This window comes from Orbilia oligospora (assembly GCF_000225545.1).
Source record: "Orbilia oligospora ATCC 24927 unplaced genomic scaffold scaffold00080, whole genome shotgun sequence".
NCBI lineage: Eukaryota > Fungi > Ascomycota > Orbiliomycetes > Orbiliales > Orbiliaceae > Orbilia > Orbilia oligospora.
The window spans coordinates 84,299-109,602 of record NW_011645637.1 but is presented as its reverse complement, the minus strand read 5'-3'; the positions used below and the strand labels follow the sequence as shown (position 1 = coordinate 109,602).

The following is a 25,304-nucleotide window of genomic DNA, read 5'->3' as shown; positions in this document are numbered from 1 at the left end:
TAGACTTTCGGAATGGCTGATCTCTTCTAGCTAATTCCGGTGAAAATTCTCCGTTAATAAATATTCGTAAAGATTTACGCCATATATGGCCGTGCGACTGTGGATTGTAACAATTAGATGGTCGCATCGATAATCAATTGCAACATATTAAGATCGCAATTATTACACAGAAGTGTTTTTTTGCGGCAATTCGAAGCGCAGGTAGATATCGATGAGTGGAGCAGGAAGAGAGGCTAAGGATCTCTCAATATATAAGTAGATAGAGATTAACAGCTGATCTTCGCAAGGCACGTGCGCACTCAAATATCGATGAGAACCTATTCGAATTCCACTCTCCGAATAAACTAGAATTAGAGGTTAGATCTTAGCTTAATGGTTGTAAAGTGAGCCACTCACGAGAAAGATAAAAGATCTCCATTCATCATGCTCTATCAGCTCATGAACTGAATAAACTATCAGGGGGCAGTCGCTGCAAAGGTTATCGAAAACGATCAAGGTCGCATAGTTCAACGAAACTTGAGTATTGCCTAGCTTATCGATTCAGTCCCAGTCCGATAGCTTCGATAAGCATGGATCCCTGTGCTGGCGAGGGAAAGAAGTATCACACGAACGATATAGTAGGATAATAGATTGGAATAACTGAAATTCGGTAGGGGCAAGGGGAGTAATTAGACTTCGTAGGGAACATTCAATGCATTTGGGAACAAGACCAGGCCAACCTTGTTAGATTTTTCTTTTCAGTTATGTCAAGACTAATTTGAGCAACTAAGATTGACTCTATTCCAGCAAAGCAAGCATTGATTAGAAAGAACATGAACAACCAGGCCCCACTGTTGTTTGCATGCAAATTTAATTCAAGAAGCGGCCTCTACAATCCGCTAGCCTCGAATCCAATAATCCACCACAGTTGAGGTTAGAATTCAAAAAAAAAAATAACGGTTAGATATATGAATGTATAGATTATAACGGAGGAAGGGACGATTATAATCGTCTTTGACAGTGCCTTATATATGGCAGACATGGTTTCCATATGTATGGTGGCGAATGGCCTGAGCTTGGTGTTAAGTTAAGCAATGTTATTGCCGACCTGACCCACCGCCATCAGCGAGTTAGCGCTAGAATTATACGCCAAGATAGATCTGATGACAATGAGCGAAAAAAAGATTTAAACCGTAAAATAGCAATAAAACTTGAATACTTTATATAGTTGGGTAGGATATCGATATATTGTTAGCCCTCCTCTTAAGTTAACTTCGACGATATCAATCCCCTGCTCAAGTGAAGCTAAGCTAAGGGGTAACATCTTTACATATCCAGAGCCGAGTCGCGCGATCGCGGCACAAACCCGGGGCTGCAGCACTACCAATCCAAGCGTTAACAGGCCATCAAGATGTCCTCAGAACTCTACCTCGCCAAATTGGAGGTACAAACGGCCTTAGAAGCAGCCAAATCCTACAAAAGGAACTTCGCGCTCTCCCTCTGGGTTCATATCCTTGACACCGAGTTCCCACGCGAAGACGGGACGTGGTTCATCAGCTACCGTCTCCATCCCAGAATTGTGTCCTACCGCCTAGTACCCCAATGGCGCAGATGGACACATTCGCCGGGTGTAGTTGCCACTCGTTGCTATTTACTCGTCATCATTTGGCCGTATAATTCCTATGAGTTTGGAAAGCATAGGAAGTTCGGGGATGATGCGCGAGAGGCGATATTACTGGTTATGACGTTGTCACCGGGTGCTGATATTGGAGAACATCATATTACTATCGCGGCTGTGAGTGAGATGGCTGTGGAGTTTTGGGAGTGGACTGGGAGAGAAAATGGACGCCCGGATTTGAAAAGGCTTGTGGTTGAAGATCAGGATGAAGAGAGGAAGATATCAGGGCCACTTCATGTTGTTGACGACGCAGAGAAGGTGCATAAAATGCTACGGCATGTTAGAGAAAGGGCAGAGTCAATGGTTGATACAGATGGGATAGCTTGGTCATGAATAATCTATAGCATTCGAGTCTACCATATGGCCAATATTTCTTTTTGAGCGCCTGTAAACATCTATTCGATATTCCATCCATGAAAGCTCTGATCGATGCGAGATTAGATCGAAAGTTGGTATTCTGTATTAAGCAATCGACTTTTTGTAGTTTCCATTGTATTCATGTATACATTACTTTACTAATCATAACTTCATAGAGTGATATATACTTTGTATCCGTGCTTTCTAGACATCTCGTGCGAAGCATCTGAGCACTTCTAAAATCCCTCCTGTATTGTAAGATCAAAACTTATTACAACATGTAAACCAACATTCCCAACCCAACCATAGCTGTCATTAGCCATCCGCTAACTACAACTCCGCTAGCGCTATTCGGCTTGTCGCTAGATCCCGAAGGTGTAGGTCCTGGGGTTGGTCCGCTAACAGCAGCATCGCTAGTAAAAGCAGCCACACCGCTTCCGTCATCTTTTCGAATAACGTAGATTTCACCAGTAGCATCAGAGCTCATCCACAGATGTCCGGCGGTGTCAAATGCCAATCCAACTGGTCTAAAGCAAGCCGTTTGGCATTGTGAAAGATCTGGGTTTGCCATGATTTCGATGGCTGCGGATTGGGAGTTGTTCGCTTCCTTTGGCTGACCGTTTGCGAAAGCAACGGTAACGACACGATATCCGATTGGTTCTGCGCGATTCCAGGAGCCGTGGAATGCAACCCACGCTTGACCATCACCGTCGAATTTGAGATCAAGAGGGGCTTGATGAGCGTGGAAGGAGATACGTGGTGGTTGGTAACGTTCGGAACAGATGCTATCATTGACAGTGGAGTTTTCAATTTGAGCGAATTGGTCGCCGGTTTGAAGGCCAGCGTGATCTGGGATTTCGTCGGCGGCCCAAACGGCGTAACAGTTTGGATAACCGTAGTTTCCGCGGGGAGAAGAGTCGAGAAGGGAGCCGTGGAAGTTAAGTTCTTCAGCTGGGTTGTTTTCGTGGATTTCTTCTCCGTTTCTAAATATTAAGATGCATTAGCATGTATAGCTTTGATGGTGTTTTATCGGACAATTCATACCTCATGACTCCATCGACGGAGTTCTCAACACTCCATAGTTGAGCCTCATTATCCTCAGTAATACCGACACTGTTCCTCAATCCCCATCCGAGGACAAATCCAGCATCATGGAAGACAACTGGCTTCTCAGAGATCTCAGAGACATTGAAGGCTCTGATTTGTGCCTTTCCAGAGTTGACAGAGAGTGTGCTAACATCGACGTTGGATTGGGATCCGACAGAGATGATGAGCCAATCGGGCTTCGAGATAGGGCTTAGAAGAGTTCTAGTAATGTGACCATCTTCGGCAGCATTGGCCATGCCAGTAACGAGGGCTTTCCTGTTATCGACGTCGCCGGTCTCTGGGTCATACGCTATTCAAACTTATTAGACGGCTAATCAAACTGATATTTCCGGCGCTGAGGATTGAACTGCTTACACCACGAGTATGCGACATCCTTCGTTGTAGCGAACAACGTCTTTCCATCTGGTGACATGGAGATACCATGGTTCAACTATCCAATCAGACCGCATTAGTTAGGGACGCCCCCGCGCGAACTGTGTTGAGGCTGATAAAATCCCACGACCTACCCCAGTATCATTGATGATAAGCCTTTGATCCTGCAGGTGAAGACAAGAGTCTACTGAGAATCTATAAATTCCAACGCCTCGGTCTACGACTAACAGATGGCCTGTGGTATCCCATTGAATGCCTCTTGGGAATTTAAGCCCCCCAAGTGCAATGTCCGAGATATAACCCGGAGCCATTGAAGGCGCGGGAAGGTCGTTGGTGAGCTTGGTACATGATGTTTGTGCTAGCGCACCGGCAGCCAAGAGTGGCGCCGCGAACAAAACTTGAGTCGTCCACCGCATTTTTTTTGTACAAGTTTTATTTGACGAAGTCGAGGAGAAGACTTTAAAGAAAAGAGGCAGAAGGTGGCAAGCTGGGTAGACGGGGGAGAATCAATGGATTATATACCTGCAGCGACGGACGGCGGGGAGCCTCTGCCGTCCCAGCTTTTTTGCCATTAAAGTGGTGCTAGCTGCATTGATAGCTAGCTGGAGCATGGCCCTGCAAAGGCGTGCCGGCTCGACGACGCTATCTGCACCCTATGTATGCAGCTCAAGCTGGGCTAGACCCAATAGTGGAGGAATCCCAGACCAAGGTGGAGCGCCGGGAGACCCAAGAGAAATTTTATCCATCCACATTGGCTTCGTGCTTCAGCCTTTTCCATGACAGTTATGTTTTTCTTCCGCTTTGTAGAGGTTGGTACCTGCCACTTTACCGCGAGCAGCGGTTCCCCCCAGCTGAAGACGAGGAGGAGCTTCGACTTTGTTGAGATGCAATGTGATTACCAACCAACATTGTGGAAACCAATCTATCGCAGCCCGCATTTGCGAGCTAGATGCCTGTTGCAGCTTGCATCCATCAATTGGACTTCACGACCCGGTTCTCGAATGCCGATTATGATCAAACAATTTATGACGGTAACTGATGTCAAGCGGGGCTAAACTCAACGGTCCTTCGAATCGCTTTAGCCGAGACCCATCAAAGGTACCTTTTTGCCTTCTTCCACTTGCATGTTCAGACATCTTTTTTTCGCCTTTGCCCGTTCAGGTACTGATGTGAAGCATGCCATGCGGTACTGTTCGCTCGGCAAAATAGATTGCAATCGATTGTCTGAGGGCTGCGCTGCAGGCTGGCAAAAACATCCTTGTATGGGTGGGTTAGAGATGCATCTCGTTCGCTAGGAGTTTTCACCCGATTTTTTTTTAAAATAATTCACACTGGTCACTCTTGGGGACCTAAGGATCGGTCTTGATATATCGAACCGCATTATAAGAGCGAAATAGGCTAATTTTATCATTGATGTCGAGGCCTGTTTTTGCGGAGAAATTATTACCGTCTTCGTGTTACGCTGGCCAAGTTGTACCTGATCAATTGATCAAAAACATAGACGTGTCGCCTGTGGAGCCTTCCATTTGGTGGATCGAATGGCTGAGATTAGTTCCCAGGATGGACTCGCAAGCTCTGCAAGGGAGAAAGCAGGTACTTGCACCGTTATCTTTGTTCAGCTCAACCAAGCTGGTTAGCTACTACATAAGTACTGTCGCAGACCAGTCAGTGAAAGCTCGTGAGGCACGATATGATATCGGTTTCCTACGGAAAGCGCCGTTGCATTAGTCTGCGCCATTTTAGAATCTCGGGGCGTCGGCAGCGTTGCGTATCCTGATATCGTTTCTAGGCAGTCTGATCTCATTGAGAAAGAAATTATCGGCCTTCAGCCTTCCCCGATTACCATAAAAGCTAGCCTTCTTCGCTATCACAAGTATCCTCGTCCGTGCAGGTGGTGCATGTCCATGGATGTAGGTGGGTAAGGGAGTTATGTGTTGATGTGTTGATGGCCTCAGCACTGAGAATCTCGCGAGCCTCAAATCGATTTATATCGATATATCCTCTATGGATCCATAGAAAATTTGTACCTAATCTGAAAGGGTAGCTAAAAATCCACCCTTGCCCTACAGAAAATGGAAAAGAAAACCCTTCTAACTAGTTGGATCGGTATCAAAAAAATTCCCAAAGTGAAAACTAGACAATTGATTACGTTTTGACCAATAAGTCAATGCAATCCGTGGCCGGCCGTGGTTCTCGCCCGAATGAAGGTTTAGACAATGCTGCTGCAAGCTACGAGACCAAGTGCCGCTCATAAACCGAATATGAAACAATTAGGTACTGTTCACCTGCCCCAGGTTGAAAATGGAAGGCTCTCCTAAGTTAATAATTTGGGCCGACCAGTGGTCATACAACGTGCATATGCGGCTACACATATTCGTTTGACGGTCTAAGCAACCTATAGATCAGGATATATGTCAGAAGTGACCTTATATCGACTTATGTCTAACAAGAAGAACCTACTATACATTTCTGGAACTCCAGGTTTTAGATTGTTCTAAAATATGAACTCGTACTCGTCTTGCCTCTAGGCCATATATATATGATAGGGCGTTTGTTATCGATGTCTCCATCTTCTATCAACTACACTTCATCTCATTTAAAGCGGATACTGGTATACCACAATCGTTTCCTATCATAGATTAATTAAGCGGCCGGTACTATCAAAAGTGGGTAATGGTAGATAAGTCAGGTAGCTTAAGGAGTCCTGCAGAATACTATTTAATGAAGTAAAATTGCTGGAAGCCTTGAAGGGTTTCTAGCATTGAATACTGAAGCTACTCACATGTTTGTCTGCCCAGGTGAACGTTCCATACATGTGCTGCGAGGCCAACTGATCTATAGAACAAACTGGCTAGATCACAACTATGGGGGATGTCTCTTTAAATTCAATTGTATAAGAATTTTATAGTGTGAATAGAGTGAGATTTTCGTGAATTATTTTAAGGTTTGCATTCAGCCGGCTTATTTACAAGTTCCGAATGTGTTGTTTTTGTTGTATATTTCCGGTAACAAAGTCGAAATTCGTTCGTATTGCATTCTGGGCTTTCAGGCGCCGCTTCGGCATTGAGATCCGGTTTCAAAGCCTGCACCATCTTGCGCTGGCAGAACCTAGCGAGTGAGTGATTGGCCTAGGGCCAAATTCGCGAGCCAGTTGTGCTCGTCCTGCGCACAAGATATCACAGCATCCATAGTGTTCTAAGTATCAGTGTGAACCGCCCCCGTATCGTGAGCTTCTCAGAGTTAGACATACATTGTATTACACTGCCAACTCGCCCCAATTCATGAGATAAATATGGACTGTAGAATGCCAGAAATACTTCCGACATGCCACGAGACATGACGCGTAATGCCAACTGTGGCTCCGTTGTGGCCAAGCAAAGCCCAAGGCCAGCGGTGGGAACAAACAACTGTCTCGGTTGCCACGGGATAAAAAGGTTCCCTTTCCAGTTCCGCCATCCGCGACTCTTCAACCTTTACATAACATCATTCTTGCGACTTCGCTTTAGATCTATCAATTTACTTCACCAAATCCCCTATCATTAAGTGCTATCGGAATCGGCATCACATAAGTTATCACTATCCTCTCGTCGTTGGTTTGAATTCAAGTATCACACAATGGCATTCATCTTCGTTTGTGTAAGTCCCTTATTCGGATCACCCAACCCGGATCCCGACGTCATCGCATCTCGTGCTAACATCGCAACAAATTTACAGGGCTCGCAAGACTTCTCATCCCGCCTAAAGGGCTACGAGAACGTTCGAGTTAATTGCTCGAATTGCCATAACAATTCCGGTATGTACTGGCACGATCAATCCTAGAATTGCTTTAAAAAAATCCACAGTGTCCTAAGAAAAGGTTATTTTTAGTAATCGCGATAAAACGTCGCAACTTCTTCACCTTCTGCTACATCCCGATCATCCCGCTTTCTTACCACGAAGAACTCAACTGCACAATCTGTAACGCTCGGTCGAAGATTTCCAAACAACAACTAGACCAACTGGCGAATCAGCATCAGATGGGAAATATGGGTGGTGGCGGTGGACCGCAGCAAGGATACAACCCAGGACCGCAAGGGTATTATGGGAAGTAGAGAAAGGCGAATTCGCGAAACTACGACCTTTGAAGGAACGAGGAATGAGATATAGTGTAGTCTGGGGGATATAGTGGACCTCCGCCGGAATCGGGACCGTTTATTTGCATTTTTATATGCATATTTTAATCCACCCTTGAAAATTGTTCGTCTTTTTTTATTTTTATTTTTTAGTTGCATTCATGCATGGGGGAGTTTGGTGTTACCTGATTATTCCATTGCCGGCAAGCGCATCTTCACCTGAAAGTCTTCCTTGTCTATCACATGTTTTATTTAATAAATATACCCCCGTCTACTTTGGACACACAAATCTAGCTATAGCTTTTAAATAAATATTCTGGTCTCTTGATCTTTCTTCCAATCATTTGGTCATTTATGTTTACATCATATGACTATTCGATCGAATGCATGCTGTACACAATGCTCCCTGTCGACGTATATCGCCCTGTCTAGACCATTTGTGCGACGTTGCACAAAACTTACCAGATACTACTAGTACTTACGAAACCTATGCCAATCTTCCCTTTGTGACGCCTAGGAACGCAAATAGGACCAATGTTAGATACGTACATAGACACAGGCGTAGATCTTAGTGTTCCAGTAAAGTTAAGTTTATGACGTTCTGGTTCTATAGACGCAACTTGAAATATAGATCCGGACCCCATAGGTGAGATACCTATAAATACCCAGGTTCGGTTCTGCGCAGACGACTCGGATTTCCATATCATTCCTCACCTACGCATGCATATGTAAATATTTTATATCTTAAAATAGTTTCATAATGTCATTGGTATATATCCTCAAACTATGGGCTTCCTATGCCCTATTTTTTCTATCAGGAAACCTCTTTTGTCTCCACTATACCTCTGCCATACCAATTTCTAATAGCCAAGGATCCGAAAAGTTCTTTGCGGACGTATGTAGCCCTTTTTCGATATATATACATTTCCCCATTTAAGCAAGAAAAAAGGGAATTATATTCACATTTAGAAATTTCAATTTCAATTAGTTTTCCAATGTTCCCAACGCCCCCCCTCCAGCAATCTCCGGTTTCCTCCCTCTTCCAATCTACAAGCATCTAAAATACCCATCCTTCAACCTCGGTGCCACACATCTACGGGGTCCAGGGCTCCTCGACCTCTTCCCGATCAATGCATCAGTACCATACGCCATAGCCAGATACTTAGTTGCAGACCTCCTCGTGACCAACCCTTCATTCACCGCTGCATACGAAAGTTCAGATATTGAAAAGTTCAACCTCCACAGTTTAAATTATTTTTGTTCTACTGTAAACATCGGCCTCGTTCCCAACTCTCTTTTGATCGATTGTACGCTTAAATTTGTTTCGTACTATCCTTCAAAAAATGGTGATGGGGAGATGGTAAAAGGTGGTGAGATGGAGGTTAGGTTTGTACCATTACCGGGAGGTGAAACGCCGATAATAATGGCGAGGAAAAGTCCAATGGCGTTTGTGGATTTTGGAGGTGAATTTGATGGAGCTGAGACTGTGGAAATTGAGTATGTGAAGGGGAAGACGATTGGGTTGATTGGTGGGGTTGAAATACCTGAGGCTTTGGCGTATGTGGGGGTGGATAATTTGAATTATACGGTTTTCTATAAGTAGTAGACTGGGAAGAGGGTTTAGAGGTTATTTACGTCGGTTTCATTCGTAAATAGTCTAGTTCTTGTTTCGAGATGAATGACATGCATGCTTTGGTGTATTTGGTTAGCTATCGTAGATTGACGACTAAAAAATGACCACGTACCAACGCATACTTCGTTCGGTATCTACTCTAGGATACATGAGATAGCGAAGTAAAGGTACAATAGTTAAGTACTTAATCATGCATGTTCTGGACATAACTTTGCGGTTGTTCTTGCATAAGCGAGAGGCTTGTACAATTGTGACAAGACAATGTCGAGTAGCTACGGCGGGGCGTGAAGCTGTTGGAGGGGTAAATTAACTAGCTATATTGCGAATCTATATAGCTCATACTTTAAACTAGTCGATCTCGTAGATTTGAATCTTGCATAGATATCTTGCTCCCATTGTTGGTCACACTAGATTGATTCGTCTCAATTCCAAGATCTTTGTGTATACAGAATTATGGTAAAAGGGGGGGGGGCTAATGGGTTTAGACGGACCGGTGCATTGAATAAACCACCCACGGCGCTTTTAGCGGCATTGAAGTCCCTGCAGACTGAGCACGACATAAATGGATTTGAAGTCCAAGGGAGTTTGGACCGTCTAAAAAAGTTGTATCCCAGATTAGGAGCGGCATATACCACCCGACCCAGTCCTCAATCCGACGACTCCCCTCGAGTTACAACATGCTCTTGTAATAATTTCGAAAATCTCAGCTCGACCCGAGATCGACTATGACCTTGACGATTTTCCAGCAGTGGGCTGCGACGACTTGCAAGAAGTTGATAGTATGATATCCACTTGTGCAGGATTACTAAAAGTCGACCAGGACACTGGCACCTTCCATTTCACCCACTCTACGGCTAAAGAATACTTTCATTCATAATTTTAGCTCCAAGTTGAAAGGGGTTCACGGCAATATTATAAATCTTTGCATGATGTACCTGACAGGCAGATATCGAGGAAACGGAAAACAGTTCGTTGGGTCGGACGTATTGGGGCGTTATATACTACAAAACTGGGCTTACCATTACCTCAAATTGACACCAGCAAGCGAGACTGCGTTCGGTGATCTTATGTTCGAGCTTCTCCAAAAAGAAGGTCTTCTAGCGGCTTACTCCCATACTCTCAAGATCTTAGAACCGCCACTAGGAGATATTATAAGACGACCTCGTCGACACATAGGGGTTACAGGTGCCTCTATTGCCGCACGTTTCCGATTGCAAAGAAACGTCGAACGGTTTGTACGCGAAAGGCCTGATCTAATGCGGGACGGTGGTGTATTTATAGTTAGGGATTGCGCTCCAATATCATGTGCAGTACTCGAGTATTCTTATTACGTATACCTATGTACGATAGACATCATCGGCAAGCACATTAGTAATAATTCCGTCATGGCTCTGTCTAGGCCCAAATTAACGCAACAGTTTCTTTGTTAATTGAATTAGACTATGGCTATCCTACATTAATATCATAAAGCATTACTATAGTTAATTTAATATACTTACATATGATAACTTGGTAATGCTTTTGTCATGCATGGTCTCCATTGGTGGTATTATACAGTCTCATTGCAAGTCAAAATCTAAAAGTCTCTCTATTTTGATGTAATGAAACCAATGCAAGTTCCTATCTAAGACTAGCCGTCTAGTCTGATAGTTAGTTAATTGAACTTGGGGCTTTCCAGGGAGTATAGATATCTATCTCACCTTGTTCTCTTGAAGCGAGTTTATTCAAATTTAAATTCAAGATACTGTCAGCTGCGTTCTACATGCCAATGGAATCATTGCATCGCATTGGGTAACTTAACTTGCATCTTGTTGAAGTCTTTATATCAGGTTTTTTTTTCAAAATGAAACGAAGTTATAGCTATCTCATTCAGAGAAGAGTAATCGAGGCCCAGGAAATTTATACTACTATCCCTCCGACTAACATCCAAAATAGATATCTTAATACCAGTTCAAATTAACTTGATGGGATAGAATATTAGAGCAGCGCTACCTCAACCAAGATGTGGTTGTTTTTGCGTTGGTGCAACGCCTTAACATTGGCGACGCCCATTCCCAGTCCACCTGAACTGGCGCGACTTTAGTTACATCGACAATTCCAACCGCAACAGCTGCCTCAGCGCCACCATCATCACGGAACCCGCAGAATGAAATCAGGTCTGTATGACACCCCGCCTCATCATTGTCACCGAGGGGTATTATTTAAAGCTAACTTGTTTCTAGACGAAGAGCTGGAAGTTCTGGTAAACCAGCTTACCATAGATAGTACCATCGGGCTGTAAGTTGCACGAACTCAAGCTCTGGTGGGATGCACGCGACTGATCACATAAACCGTTTTTTTTTAGAGATGACTGGCCAGATGTGCTGCAGTTTATGCTTAAGCGATTAGAATGGGTATTATATTCCATTCTTCAGTTTATATGGGAGATATCTTGCTAATTGATAGGATAGATCGCATATAATTCCTTCCCACTACCTAAACCCCCACCACTGCTGGGGCCTAAACCGCCCGTCAGCATCTCTCGCGAATCCACGACCATAATCCAGTCCTCGGAGGAAGAGCAAACACCTAATTCATCGGAACTAGCTGGTGAAAACCGCGAGTCGTCGTCTACTCCGACAGCAGCACCGACGGTTGACGTCGAGGCTACGCAGACCCAGCAGGATCCGACAGCCCAAGTCCCAGCTTCGTCACAACCACATGACCCTCCTTCTGTCTCATCTACACAATCCACCACTATACCTGCTACCCAATTCCCCTCCGACACTGTCAATTCGAATAATACGGAGAAATTCCTCCCACCGACACTTCTTTCGTCACTTAACTCTCTGGTCACTCTTCTAAATAATACGTTCCCTACTGCTCCTCCACATACAGTTCAACGTTTCGCCGAACTCATCTCAAAACCAAATAAACACTATCGCTCTCTCGCCAAGTTTCTACGAGCATGTCACCGTGTCGTGTCTGTCACTTCGGGAGCTGATAAGTTCCCGTTACCGATCAGCCATGACGGACAATCTTCGTCAAATGCTATACCAATTGGGTCGGGATTAGTCAATGATGATGACGGCGCCACAGGTGCAACTTTGACACCGATACCATGGGCTAGTGCTAGGGAATATGTTGCCAACAACGGGGTAGATGCAGCAGGAAGCCCGGTTAGTGACGAAGGTGTCGCTGCGTTAGTGGCTGATGAAGGTGGGAATGGAATATCACAGGGAGAGTTATTGAGGAAGGAGCAAGAGGCTGATGTTGTGATAACAGAAGGGACAAGTGAAGATGGGCCGATGGTTGGAGGCCCGCCGGAATTGGATGCTGCCGATGTGGGGCCCCAGCCTGAAGGGACGGTGTTTGGAGAAGCACCGAAGGATGGAGATGGAGATAAGGAAGTGGATAAGATGGATGTGGACGAAAAAGTCGAGGAGAAGGGCGAATAGGATTCGTTCTTCAGGAAGACTTTTTGGAAGGGTAGTGATAGGGAAACGAAAGGGTGTGGAGATGTGACCGCTTCAGTAGAATGCAAGTTGGAGGACGTTGAGGGCTGGGACAGTATGATATGATGGGGTTTATGGCGTGGTGGGGGGGGATATCTTTTTTTATGGATCTTTACTACGGCGTGCATGCATGAAGCGTGATATACACAATGGAAGGGTGAATGACGAAATTATCATTTCCATGTACACATGCCGTGTTCTCGTAATTGGGAAACGAGCTGCAAGCTGTCTATTCTGGGTTGGAGATTCCAAATTTGCTTGGCCTGGCAGGAGCCGAGGGACTCCGTGACCGAAGACCAAACCAAGGCCTGGGCCTGGCGCTAGAGAGCTGGGTCCCTGCATGCCTGGCATGTTCCGTTAACGAACGATTTTCACAGCAAGTTTTCTCACGTTTTACACAGAACACGACCAACCTCAAGCTGATTGACCGTGCTTTCGGCTAGCCTGAGCAAGAAAGAAGGAGAAGACTTTAAAAGGACCACCTGTATACCAAGACCCCCAAAGAACCAAAAGAGCACTTTGTGATACAGTTCGAGATATGAAATCTATATCAAAAGACATTCAAATAGGAAAGCGACAGGTCCCTACCCCCGGAGATATTTGGAATGGTGATTGGTCCCACGCCCCGGATGACTGGACCCGAGGCGACTAGAATCCAAGAAGCAGACCAAGAAGCTTGAGGACCTTGATCGCCTCTCAGCATTGCCAACCCGGGGTTTTTCCAAGAGGACTGAATTTTCTGATTGATTTTTCTTTCCTTATGACGAGATTTGTGGAGTGTCGAGTGTCTATGCATATAATGAGAGAGACTGCGCTCCTGTCCTTCTCTTTCCCTTTCCTTCCCTCTTTCCCTCTTTCTTCTTTTCTTTTTTTCTCTCTCTCTCTCTTTTTTATTTTTTATAGAAGAGGTATCTACGTACGGGACAAGATATATATCCGGCACCCGACAGGTTTACAAGTTATACAACTAACCCACAGTGTGCGACAGACCCAGCTTGTGACTTCTGACGTTTTTCCTTTTTGCAAGAGCGTTTTATTCCAGTTTCGGACTCCGTGATTTTTTATTTTTCTTATTTTTTTATTTTATTTTGCTCGGCCTTTCCAAGCCGGATCTTTTTAATCCTTTTCGATCCTTCAGCCGTGCTTTGCCCATCTTCCACCGTTAACTACCATCTTCATCCTCTTTGCCTCCCTGTCAGTCAATGCTCGCTCGATAGTTAGGTCTGTGGAGTCCATCGAATTGAGGATTACGCAGGGCTGCCGGGGTCTCAATATAAACTAGCCCAAGCCAGCTGCGTCAACTGCAACCGCTACTTCAAGCTAACCAGCTTTCCCTCCTTTTCCATCTTCTCCCCTCCAGCACATCACCCGCGACTACATTTCATAATATATATACCTTATACCCACCAAGTGCTTATAATACTTACCGACATTACTTCCGGCGTCGACAATAAGATACCCGAGTATCCGATCACATCGACGACTGCAGCAGGCGGGAACCATGAATTTTAATCAGTAATATCGATAGATAGCGGCTGACGACGACCGATTGCAGCGGGTCTCATCTGTCGCCCGAGTCTTAAGACATTCACACAACCTTACTTGCTAATCTCCAACCTCAACCTCAACTCATTCTACTTTGCTCCTACTTCGACTTCTATTCTTCTCGCCATTTTTAATCGAGCCGTTATAATAGATAACCCTCATTATATAAAGGAGTAAATATCTTTCTGAGGAGCGGCGTGCCTCCTGTCGCCATAATGTGTACGTTCCGTCCCATTCGATCTGTTCTACCTGGATTTCCTTGGCATGCATTCACCGAACTAACATATCCTCGGACTTTCATCTTCTTGCAGCAGCCGCAACCAATTTTAACTTCAGTGTCATCGTCATTCCGTCAGCCGCCCGGCCTGTCGCTGCCAATCTCGACTTTCCTACCCTTAATGTTCGTGTTTCCACCGTCTGCTATCTTAAATGCCACTCGTCTAATAAGCTTCTAGCAATCACTTTCCTTCGCCCTCGAGGTTTCATCACCGTCCGACTTCCAAACCCTCTATTCTCAAGATTCCAAAGGCGGAAACACCTTCAAAGGCCTTTTGTATGTCCCGGACCTCGATCCTTCCGATCCATGCGATAACCATGACCTCGTCCCTCGGAATATCACTCGAAAAGCCAATTTACCAATGGATGATCTCAAACTCATCGCATACGCCCCGTTAATAACCCAACATTGCAGTCGTCAATATATGTACTCCGCTGAAAATGACAATGTCGCAGCGTTTATATTTTATGGTGTTCCGGCGAAATATTCGAATCATACCGACCCTCTTCAAGGCGAGGAGTATCCGTTTGAATATCCCGTTTATTTTCTGGACGGAGCCATTGGACAACCGTTGATGAATAAGCTATCGGAGTATAGTGCTAATATGTCGGAGGTTTATAATGGGTTCAATTTGACGGAGGCTGGTTATGATATTCGGGATTATGCTAGGATATACACGGTCATTTCGACGAGTGGGTTTAACTCTCCTTCCTTTGCTTCAGATGGGTTCCAAACACCGCGGGGCATTGTTTTGCCACTCGCGTGGGGATCTTGAGATACACGTATATATGACTTTCATGATGCTAATACACTTGATAGGAAATACAAACCCAATGCCAGGGCTATGGTTATTCCTCCTCGTTGTTGTCGCCGTTCTCTTATTTATCATCGGCGCCTCATCGCTACTCATGCACCTCTTCCAATTCCACTATCGACGAAGTCTACGACGACGGATTGCGAATGGAGAAGTAGATTTAGAAGGCCTGGGAGTTGGAAGGATAACCGTGCCCCGAGAGTTTCTGGCGAAGTTTCCGTTGTATGTTTATATCGCTGAGAATGGAGGACAATCGACACCGCCTAAGCGGAAGGCTCAGAATTCTACGGCTGCGACACGATCGGCACCGAAAGAGGAAGGAAGGCGGAAGGAGAAAGTTAGAGTTCCTAGTGCGGTGGTGGTGAAGGAGGGTGTATCAATTATGATACCTGCCACTATAACAACTGAGCGGAAATCAAAGGGGAAGGAAAGGGTGAAGGATAAATCAAAGTCTCCGACAGCTATCGATACCACGACATCACCGGAGATGGCTGAAGTATCAACGTCGAAAGGTTTAACGTTAGCTTCGCCAACCACACCATCGACAAAGTCCCGTTCATCGCCAAGGGTACAATCTCCTTCTACATCGAGCCCACAGCTAGGAGGAGCTCAGACACCCACGGCATCATCACCGCCACACCACCGTGGATATCACCAAACCTCCTGTCCGATCTGTCTTGACGACTTCATTCACCAAGAAACTACCGTCCGAGAACTACCTTGCTTGCATATCTTCCACCCGGAGTGTATCGACCCATACCTGGAATCTCAATCTTCGCTTTGCGTGCTGTGTAAACAGAGTTGCTTGCCGAAGGGGTATGTGCCGATCAGACTTACGAATGCGATTGTAAGACGAGAAAGGCTTTTGAGGTCAGTCAGGGAGAGGAGTAGGGAGGTTGCTGCCGCCACCGCTGCGAATAACGGTGGTAATAGCAACGATGAGGGTGGAATTCTGTGGAGATGGAGACTTAGGAGGTTGAGAAGACAAGAGCTGGATTTAATGGGCCGGCAGGCATTAGTTAGAGCTGGGAGGGGGAATTACGGGGAGAGAGGGAGGGGAGGAGGGTTTGGATTAGGACCGCAGTATAGAGAGCAGAGGGTGGTGGAGGATGTAGTCAGGCCGAGGTGTAAGTTTTTTTATTATTATTATTCTATTTTATATGAGGGAAGGGATGTGCTAACTTGTAGTAGGGAGGGAGACTATGGATAGGATATTCCCAGGGTTTAGATAACAGAAAACGATCTACCCGGTTGAAGAGTTCGAGGTCATGATTGAACGATATAGGGAGTTAGCAGCTTACAAGCGACGACACACACACAAGATTTTCGATCTAGAAGGTTTTAGATCCATGGGAAACGAGATACCCCCATCATCTTACATCTTTGGGACAAATTTTTTTATATATATTCTGTTGGAATCCCTTTTCAGCGCATTTCATTGGCGACGGCGACGTTTAATGTTTCCTTTTTTTTTTCTAAGTCTTTTACCTGCCAAAATTTCTTTTCTACCGATGCAAAAGAAAAAGCATTTTATAAGCAGTTGTCTTTTATCATGGTTGTTTTTTTGTTTTTTTTTCATTTTTCATTTTTTTATATTTTAGTTGGGTGGCATATTGGGATGGCGTATTTTTGATTATATGAAATCTTCTTTCTTTCTTTAATTATAATTTTTTACTTCGGTTGCATGCTATGTAGGTACCTACCTTGGAAGTTTTTTTTATTTTATTTTGGTAGGAATTAAAATTAAAATTTAATGGATTTGAATAATTGATATAGATCGATCGGTTATTTATTTATCTGTTTGCTGAAAACTTCGGGATAGAGTGGATATGTGTAGGTTTATATATAACTTTCTTTCGAAGCGTTTTCAATATGTTTGATGAAGTAGAAGTGGTGTATTGTTTCTTGCGATATATGGACGATACGGGATTTTTTTTTTTGGATCGAGGAGAGGTTTACTTGGGTGGTTGCAATTGGGGATTGATTGTATTTTCGTTTCGTTTCGTTCGTTCGTTAAGTGTAGCTGGGGATTTAGCTAGCTAGCTGGCTAGGTACTCACTACTTGTAATATACGTGGATAAACTTGGCCGTTGAGTTTTAGCTGTGGAGGGGGGGTAAGTTAAGTTATACGGTTGGGTAAATAATTAACTGGGTGAGGGGCAATGCGGGGCGGGGATGGGGAAATGTGAGGTTGGATTCGGGACTGATGGCTATGGTAAGACTTTAGTGTGTCTAGATTGGGTACGAGATTAGGACTGATGTGAGTACTTTAGGTAGATAGGTAGATAAAGATATGTATATATGGAATTTTGGATTTTCGAGAGAATTTTATAGACTGTCGATGGTGGTTTTTCCTCTTCTATTTTTATATATTTATTTTTTATTAAAGTAAAAAGTTTGGAGATGTTCGGGGAGGAAGAGTTTGGGGATGTTTGGGGATGTTGATCTTGGGTACTATGTTACTTGGTACCGATGACAGATTATGGAACTGGATGTATGATACAGGTTTCAAATGTTCATGGAGGGATGCATGTTTTTTTGGGGGTGGATTCATCTTTTCGTTCTTCTTCCTTGGGAATGCAATGGGATATTTGTTTGGGATTGGAGGGTTCGGATGGGGAAGAGTGGTGGTGAACTGGCGGTTAGAGATGGGTTATCTACCATGCATAAGTCGGTAAGTAAGTAACCGTGGTAGGTTTCTCGTGACCTGAGTTCTGGAAGACTGGGAGGAACTTTTGTTCGGTGGTGGGTGGATTTTAGGATCGAAGGTCCTGACATTTATACTTATATACGACATCAATTGGAACACCGTCCAGTGCAGTTTTTGACGGGGATATTTTTCTGTTATACAGGGTTAGGATTCTACCTATTTTTTTTTTTTGAATAGGAGTAGTAGGTGTTCGACTGTATTCCCTTTCTATCAAAAAGTTAAGATCTTACGAAGTTGGGTTGAGTTGGGTAGAGTATGGGGGCCTGGGAAGATGGGTGATGTGGATTTTATGTCCGCCTGGGAGAGGTAAAGTCCGACCTGGAAGTCCAACGGGTCGGTCTTTTGGCACTGCACCGCGCAGTACAGTACAGAACCAACCAGACCAGACCAGACCAGACCGGACAGGTCAGAAGGGGTATATCTTTCATCCAATTTCCTACTCCAGCAGGGCTGAATTGGATGGTTCTCCCAGGTACCTAATATGTGATTATTCTTTTTTCGTAAAATAAAAAAAAGTTAAGGTTTGTGATGAACTGTTCGTTCGTATTCGAGCAGGTCGGGTCGAGCGGTACCAGTTCTTCCTCTCTCTCTCTCCCTCCTCTCTCTCTCTCTCAATCCTTTTTTTGGTGACTGGCTGGCTGGAAGCACGAGCGGGTCATGCCTGCCTGCCTAGCTTTTTGGGTTTGTTTCTCGTGCGGGGAAATAGAAAATAAAAAAGATGTGCTTGAAAGTTACCAGCCTTGTCGGTGCGTTGGATGCCCTTGCCGTTGATTAGCGTGTCAACGTTGAACCGCCAGTACTTTTTTTTTTTTTTCCTTCGCGAAGGGCCGGTGCGGGGAAGGCGAGAAGGGAAAGGGAAGGGGGAAATGGTGGCTTCAAGGGGAAAAAATGGTCAGCGGGTTGGATTGGATTGGATTGGATTGTCTGAATGAACTTTCATGGCGTTCTTTCTGGCCATGGGAAAGAAGGGTTTGTGCCAGAATGCGAAGCAGGTAATTTAATTGTTCATCTTCATTATTTTCACTCGAAGGTTGATTTTGACGGGTAGGTTTTGAAGGTTGGTGATGTATGTATGATATGTCTCGTTTCAGGCACGGTATGAAATTCGACAATACTTGTTCGATACTGTTCGATTCGATCCGATTCGATTCAACGAGTTCTCGAAGTTCACGAGGGATAAAAAGTATATACCTACTGGAGTTTAAGAATATCATCTCTTATCTTCTGTTCCTTTTATACATATTATTCTCGATCGAGTGGATTGAAGATAGAAGAAGATATCAGTGAAGTCACGATGTTTCATGTCAACCGATGCACCGACGGATAGGTTAGGCTAGGCTAACGGAAACTGTCTTGACCGATTGGTCTCGTATTATTTTGTTTCTTTTTTGCCTTTGGACTTTTTGGACTTTTGTCTTTTTTGCCTTTTGCCAACCGATCCCAGCCCTTTCTTGATAGTCGGTCCTCGAGCGAGCCCTTGCTTCAGGAATCAGGAATCGATCTGGTTGGGCAATCAGTCAATCAATCAGTCAGGCAGGCAAAGAACGAGAGGAAAAAAAGAGGGAGGAAGCATCAATTGCGCAATGTGCAGTTTGGGATTTTGCCTTTGCTCGAGATGAAAGAAATCAAATCACGACTTTTTTGTTTCTTTCTTGCCCTAACTTGGATCGAAGCAGGTACACACACACACTCTCTCATACATACCGTTGCACGCCGAATTTCTTGGTTGAAACTGGCTAGGTAAGCTAAGACCTGGGGAAGAAGAGAATAAAAAAAACGGTCGAGACAAGGAAGCATGTGAGTGAAGCCAATGTTGCATCAGAGTGAATCGAATCGAATCGTTGGATGGATGGAACGGACGGTTTTCGTGGACTTGTTTTCTCCTTCGGGTGGGGTAGGAACGAAGCAGTGCACAGTGCAGCGGTGTGCGGTGCACGTGTGGATGGGATGGAAGACCAACATGCTGGCCTTATCCGGTCGCAGATAGCGCTTTCTTCTTTCTGTCTACTCTCCCACTTGGAACTAAGTATCTATGTTTCCTGAGAATAGAAACCATCGTGAGAAATATCATATCCTGTGCCGTATCAATCTTATTTTCGATGATGTTTAGATACTTCGTTCACGATAAGAAGTATGTATGTACTTTGATGTATGTAGATGCTGGGAATGGGTAGTGCCGAAGTGGTATCAGCGAAGGTCTCAGAAGAAGCTGCTGCATGCGAGAAGAACGAGATCGATGGATCTCGACTGGCCAGTTAATGCAAAATTCAAATCCAATTTGACCTCAATTGATTATCTATCAACTGGGGCCATCCCAGCGGGGTCATTCGATCGTTCATTCGAGGTTTAAGCCGTTTGTTTTGAAACCGACGGACTTGCAGCGAACGGTACTCTTAATGCAAGTAATGCAGGCAATCGAGCGAGCAAGCAAGGAATCAAGCAAGCAAGCAAGCAAGCAAGCAGCCTGGCAAAGGCGAGTCAGCAAAGCGGCAGGCTAGCAGAACCAGAATTAGAAAAAGTAGCAGCAGCAGCAGAAGCAGGGCGGCGGCAGAAGAAGCAGAGTAGAATGGATCGAAAGAAACACCACCTGGTAGCGCAGAGTTTTTCGCGGGGGGGGAGAATTTCTAGGACTGCCTTCTTTTCTACCAACACCACCCCTCCCTCTTCTTCTTCTTCTTCTTCCCCTCGACAAGCTATAAATACCACAGTGGCATGCCCACCCGCCCCATTTTAGTTTTTTTTTTTTTTTTCTTTTCCGTCTTTTCTAGACGCTTGAATTTTCTGATCTGATTTCTTCCGTGGTAGACAGAAGTCCTACATATTTGATATTTATTCCATCGGTGTCGGGGTTATCGTCATCTTGTTTACATATTACATTATTATTATTATTTATTCACATTATCTTTTATACTATCTGTCGTCCATCGGAACTGTCGTGCTATATTATTATTATTATAGTTAACTTCCAAGGTGTGTATTAATTTTTATTTTTTCGGTTCTAGAATTCTGTCAAGCGACAGTTGTCTTCATCACCACCACCATCATCCAGCCCAGCCCCAGCATTTTTTTTTTTTTTTTTTTTTGCGTTTTGAATTTTTTTAGTTTCTGTCAGGGAGGGGAAAGGAAATCTTTTTCTTTTTTGTTTATGTTTGGGTAGCCAGTCAGACGCTGGTTGGCTGGCCGGTTGGTTTGTGGTTGGTTGGCATGATGGGGAGGTAATACCTCTCAGGCCAGGGCAGAACGGATAGCAGCCCAGCCAGCCAGCCAGCCAACTGTGCTGATTAAGAAGATAAAATGTGTTGGCTGCTGTGCTGTGCTGTGCTGTGCTGTGTTCCGTTCGGTGCCAAACCAAACCAAACCAGACCAAACCAGACCAAGCCTAACCGGACAAGACCAAACAGGACCGTCCCACCAGACCAGACCAGACCAAACCAGACCGGACAGACCTGAACAGAGCCTGATCTGAACCGATCTGATCTGATCTGATCTGATCCCAACGGGAATTGACCTGAACTGGACCGAACTGATTTGAACTGGCTGTCTGGGCTCCCATCCTTCTTTAATCCGGCCCATTCCCACTTTCCACTCCGTTCCCTCTTCTTCCTTTTCTCTTCACTCCCTCCATCTCTCTTCCTCCCCTTCGAAGTAAACAACAACACGCCACCACTTCTCTTTTCTTTCTTTTCCCTTTCACCTCAACTTGACCGACCCGGTCTGACCTGACCAAAACCTGACCTGACCTGCAACAGACAGCCTCGTTAGTAGTTAACAGGACACCACACCACCACCACCACCACCACCACCATCCAACCTTCATCACCACATCCATCATCATCCTCCCCATCATCATCATTGCCATTCACCACCACCACTACTAACAACAACAACAACACCATCACCTCTCCCTTACCTTACCGAACTCGTAAGCATTGAGCTGCTCTCACTTAATTTCTATTCAGTATAATAATTTTTAACTTTTTTTTTTTTCTAGCTTGCGGGAACCATGGCTAGGTCAAAGCCCGCTCCGGCCCCGGCTGCGCCTGTTGTCAACAGTCAGGACGTTATTCAGAAATACCAGCAAGTAAGTATTCTATCCTTCATCCTTTTCTTCTTCTCCTCCTCCTTCTGTTTCTATTTCCATTCTCTATTCCCATTCTACTGTCTATCCATCCTATCACTTCTGTTGCTGTACCAAACTTTTTTGTTGCCTCGCTTCATCATGCCCCATCACAACACAACTACCACCACCATCCTTCGCGTCCCGCCCCCGAGCGACGATGAAGGCAACCACCAAACCCAAATCCTCCCCATTCAAGGGAAAGAACTCATGCTAATAGCCGAAAAGCTTTGTGTCAGTCTCGATAGCCTCGCCAATGCTGCTCATGTTGCCTCCTACGCTGCTGGCCAGTACATGCAAGCAAATTTCCCAGACTTCAAACCTGGTGATCAGACTTTCTTCGGTGGTACTTTGGCTCGTGCCGGTGCTGTTGCCGCTGCCGTCGCCCGTGCTACTTCTTTAGTCCCCGAAGCTGCCGAAGAGGAAGCCGCCGAAGATGGCAACGCTCCCAAGCGCCGCAAGCGCACCAAGACCACCACTCCAAAGGATCCCAATGCGCCAAAGAAACCTCTCACAGCATACTTTGCTTTCGCTAAAGCTGCTCGACAGGAAGTCGTCCAGGAGCTTTCCGGCGCTAGCAATAAAGAAATCACCGAGGAATTGGCCACTAGGTGGGCTAACATGAAGGAGAACGGTGAACAAGTATGTCTTTTTTCTCTTTTTCTTTTCATATGAAACCATAAAATTTGTTTACTAAATATTCTTCTAGCAACCCTTCCGTGACCAGTACGTGATTGAGATGCAGAAGTACAACAAACTTATTGCTGCGTACAAGGCCAAGCTCAGTGGTCAACCCCTCCCCGAGGAAATCCCCGAAGAGGTCGAACCAGAGGAAGAGGAGGAAGAAGAAGCTGCGCCTCCACCGAAGCCCGTAACTCCCAAGTCGACCAAAGGGAGAAAGGAGAAGGGAGAATCGAGCAAAAAGAAGAGCAAGGAGAAGGAAAAGGCTACTCCCAAGGAGAAGAGCTCTCGCAAGCGCTCGACCAAGGAGGTCACTCCTCCCCCTTCGGCAGGTGAAGAAGAGCAACAGGCAGCCGCACCGGCCACCAAGTCGCCCAGAAAGCGAAAGAGAAAGGCTGCCGATTGAAGCGATGGGTTAATGGATCGTCTGCTTTCGGACTTTTTGGAGTAAGACTTTTTTCTCTTCTCACTTCTTGTCCGATTGTCTAGGAATATAATGCTGACGTTTCCCCCCGTCTAGCCCTTTACCTTGACGGCGTCCTTTTTTCTATATCTATCTACTTGGCCTGGCGTAGCTTGTTTTGTTGCTCTGGCGAACCTCGTCCTTTTTTTTCTATTTTCTTTATCAATTAGGGCCATATATGCCTCTACATCTCTCTACTACCTCTACTACTACCACCACCACCACCATTATGTGTACTAAACTCATCCGCTTTTATTTGATTTTAGAAAACCGGGTAACAGGAAAGGCATTCTCCCTCTGGCTGGGAAGACTTTTTTCCTTTCTGGGAAGAACCATGAATTAAGGAAGTTTTTAACTATTGAACAGAGTCTTTTGAATGTTTTTTTTTTTTTTTGTTATCATGAAGACTGTTTTCTTTGAAATCATTTTTCCTATTACTATTATTACTTAGGTACTTACTACCACTACTACTACTACTATTCTATGGCGGATTGACTTATGAAATGAAACACAAAAAACCATCATCATAAAAATGATTTTTATGTTCGAATTTCCCTTTCATTTTTTTTGATTTGATTTTCTTTTTGAAGCTGTGATGGCTTGGAAAATGAGGTGTTTTCTTATTCTTTTTCTTATTCTTTTTTCCTTTCGAGTGGTTATTTTTTTATATCTTTTTCGCAAATGATTATTGGGCGGGATTTTGTGATCATATTGAAAAAAATATAAGTTTGTACTTGTTAGTTTAAATGGTATTTCTCACATCGTTTTGTCTTCATTGGCGACTGGTGGTATCTAGATCTACCTAGGTATCTACTTAAGTAGTATCCAAATGTTTCCTTTTCATGAGGTCTTGATCTATTGGTTAGGCGTTATGATGACTTTTTCTTCACTTATCTCTTAGATTTCGTGGGATGGATACTCTTTTCTTTACTCAGTGGTGAGTTTATGTTCTATTGCTAGTGAGATGGATGTTCTTTTTGATTCTTTCTTTTTGGATGGTCGATTTGGTTTTTGGATTCTTCTTCTTCTTTTTTCGTTAGATGTAAGCTATGTAGAGAAGTAAGTACCTAGTATGGAATATTATTATGGAATTGATGTTTTTTCCTTGGTATTTTATGTTGGTTTGATGGTTTGATATACATGGATGTATAGATGGAGTTGGGACTTGGGGGGATAATCGGATGTCCGGCCGAGGGTGGGTTTTGTACGGGGGGGTACCTACGTTTATTATGGAGAGGAAGTTGGCGTTGAGGAGTTTTGTCCGGGGCGGCGTGGTAGTCGGGTTGTACTTGGAGACTAAGGTTGATTTTTTTTAGAAGAGAACGGTGGATTCGATGGCTGCTGATTAACTGGACCTGAGAACTGGGAGCTAACTGAGTACTTACTGACCTGAGGTACCTTCCGAACGTTTGGTGGAAGTGGTGGCAAATATATAGAAACTACCTACTGGGCTTATCGGGGTGGTCTTAAGTTGTCGACGCGTTTCTTAAGTTTGTCGGGTGGGAGATGGTACTTAAACATACATACGGACAGATAGATCTATATAAGTAAGTAGCTTTGACATCTGGCTTGGGTTTAAGGTATACTCTCTTGACGAGGAATCAATCCCGGGGTTTAGATTTATGACAGCTTCGAGCTCGTGAGCTGGGTTGGAAATCGATCTAGTTATAGCTTAAAGGTATTACGTACGGGATTTCACTGGAGGAATGCTCTTTTCTTGCTTTCTCTTGTTCTTTTGTTATTAAAAGCCAATAGACATGGATTACTTAATTGTATGAACCTACTTCAAATTTATATTTATATATAGAGAACTGTTTAGTCATAAGAAAGGTAGGAGAGTCGTGTGATGAAGAGTCTGAAGAGGTTCTGGATGTTTATTTTTTTGTATCTTTTTACATAATTTTTATTATGGGGACAGCTGGCTGGAATGTAGAATATGTACGATGCATGCTATTTTATTTGTAT

General features: G+C 44.4%; 7 protein-coding genes across 7 annotated transcripts; 6 read left to right on the top strand and 1 right to left on the bottom strand.

Moving 5' to 3' along the window:
- Positions 1-1,390: 1,390 nt before the first annotated feature.
- AOL_s00080g33 (uncharacterized protein) lies at positions 1,391-1,990 on the top strand (the record flags this gene model as incomplete). The annotated part of the gene is made up of 1 exon (XM_011124408.1): positions 1,391-1,990. The coding sequence occupies one exon, from the start codon at positions 1,391-1,393 to the stop codon at positions 1,988-1,990; it is 600 nt and encodes a 199-aa protein (XP_011122710.1).
- A 295-nt stretch (positions 1,991-2,285) lies between these two features.
- Positions 2,286-3,909, bottom strand: AOL_s00080g32 (uncharacterized protein; the record flags this gene model as incomplete). The annotated part of the gene is made up of 4 exons (XM_011124407.1): positions 2,286-2,997; positions 3,059-3,410; positions 3,476-3,551; positions 3,628-3,909. The coding sequence occupies 4 exons, from the start codon at positions 3,907-3,909 to the stop codon at positions 2,286-2,288; spliced, it is 1,422 nt and encodes a 473-aa protein (XP_011122709.1).
- Positions 3,910-7,108: 3,199 nt separating this feature from the next.
- AOL_s00080g31 (uncharacterized protein) lies at positions 7,109-7,584 on the top strand (the record flags this gene model as incomplete). The annotated part of the gene is made up of 3 exons (XM_011124406.1): positions 7,109-7,129; positions 7,208-7,286; positions 7,361-7,584. The coding sequence occupies 3 exons, from the start codon at positions 7,109-7,111 to the stop codon at positions 7,582-7,584; spliced, it is 324 nt and encodes a 107-aa protein (XP_011122708.1).
- Positions 7,585-8,365: 781 nt separating this feature from the next.
- Positions 8,366-9,208, top strand: AOL_s00080g30 (uncharacterized protein; the record flags this gene model as incomplete). The annotated part of the gene is made up of 2 exons (XM_011124405.1): positions 8,366-8,500; positions 8,594-9,208. 2 exons carry the CDS (start codon positions 8,366-8,368, stop codon positions 9,206-9,208), a joined length of 750 nt encoding a protein of 249 aa, XP_011122707.1.
- A 2,176-nt stretch (positions 9,209-11,384) lies between these two features.
- AOL_s00080g29 (uncharacterized protein) lies at positions 11,385-12,675 on the top strand (the record flags this gene model as incomplete). The annotated part of the gene is made up of 4 exons (XM_011124404.1): positions 11,385-11,394; positions 11,461-11,515; positions 11,583-11,631; positions 11,689-12,675. The coding sequence occupies 4 exons, from the start codon at positions 11,385-11,387 to the stop codon at positions 12,673-12,675; spliced, it is 1,101 nt and encodes a 366-aa protein (XP_011122706.1).
- Positions 12,676-14,492: 1,817 nt separating this feature from the next.
- Positions 14,493-16,600, top strand: AOL_s00080g28 (uncharacterized protein; the record flags this gene model as incomplete). The annotated part of the gene is made up of 5 exons (XM_011124403.1): positions 14,493-14,496; positions 14,589-14,677; positions 14,733-15,246; positions 15,374-16,495; positions 16,560-16,600. 5 exons carry the CDS (start codon positions 14,493-14,495, stop codon positions 16,598-16,600), a joined length of 1,770 nt encoding a protein of 589 aa, XP_011122705.1.
- Positions 16,601-22,081: 5,481 nt separating this feature from the next.
- On the top strand, positions 22,082-23,282 carry AOL_s00080g27 (uncharacterized protein; the record flags this gene model as incomplete). The annotated part of the gene is made up of 3 exons (XM_011124402.1): positions 22,082-22,159; positions 22,424-22,837; positions 22,905-23,282. The coding sequence occupies 3 exons, from the start codon at positions 22,082-22,084 to the stop codon at positions 23,280-23,282; spliced, it is 870 nt and encodes a 289-aa protein (XP_011122704.1).
- Between the last annotated feature and the right edge of the window lie 2,022 nt (positions 23,283-25,304).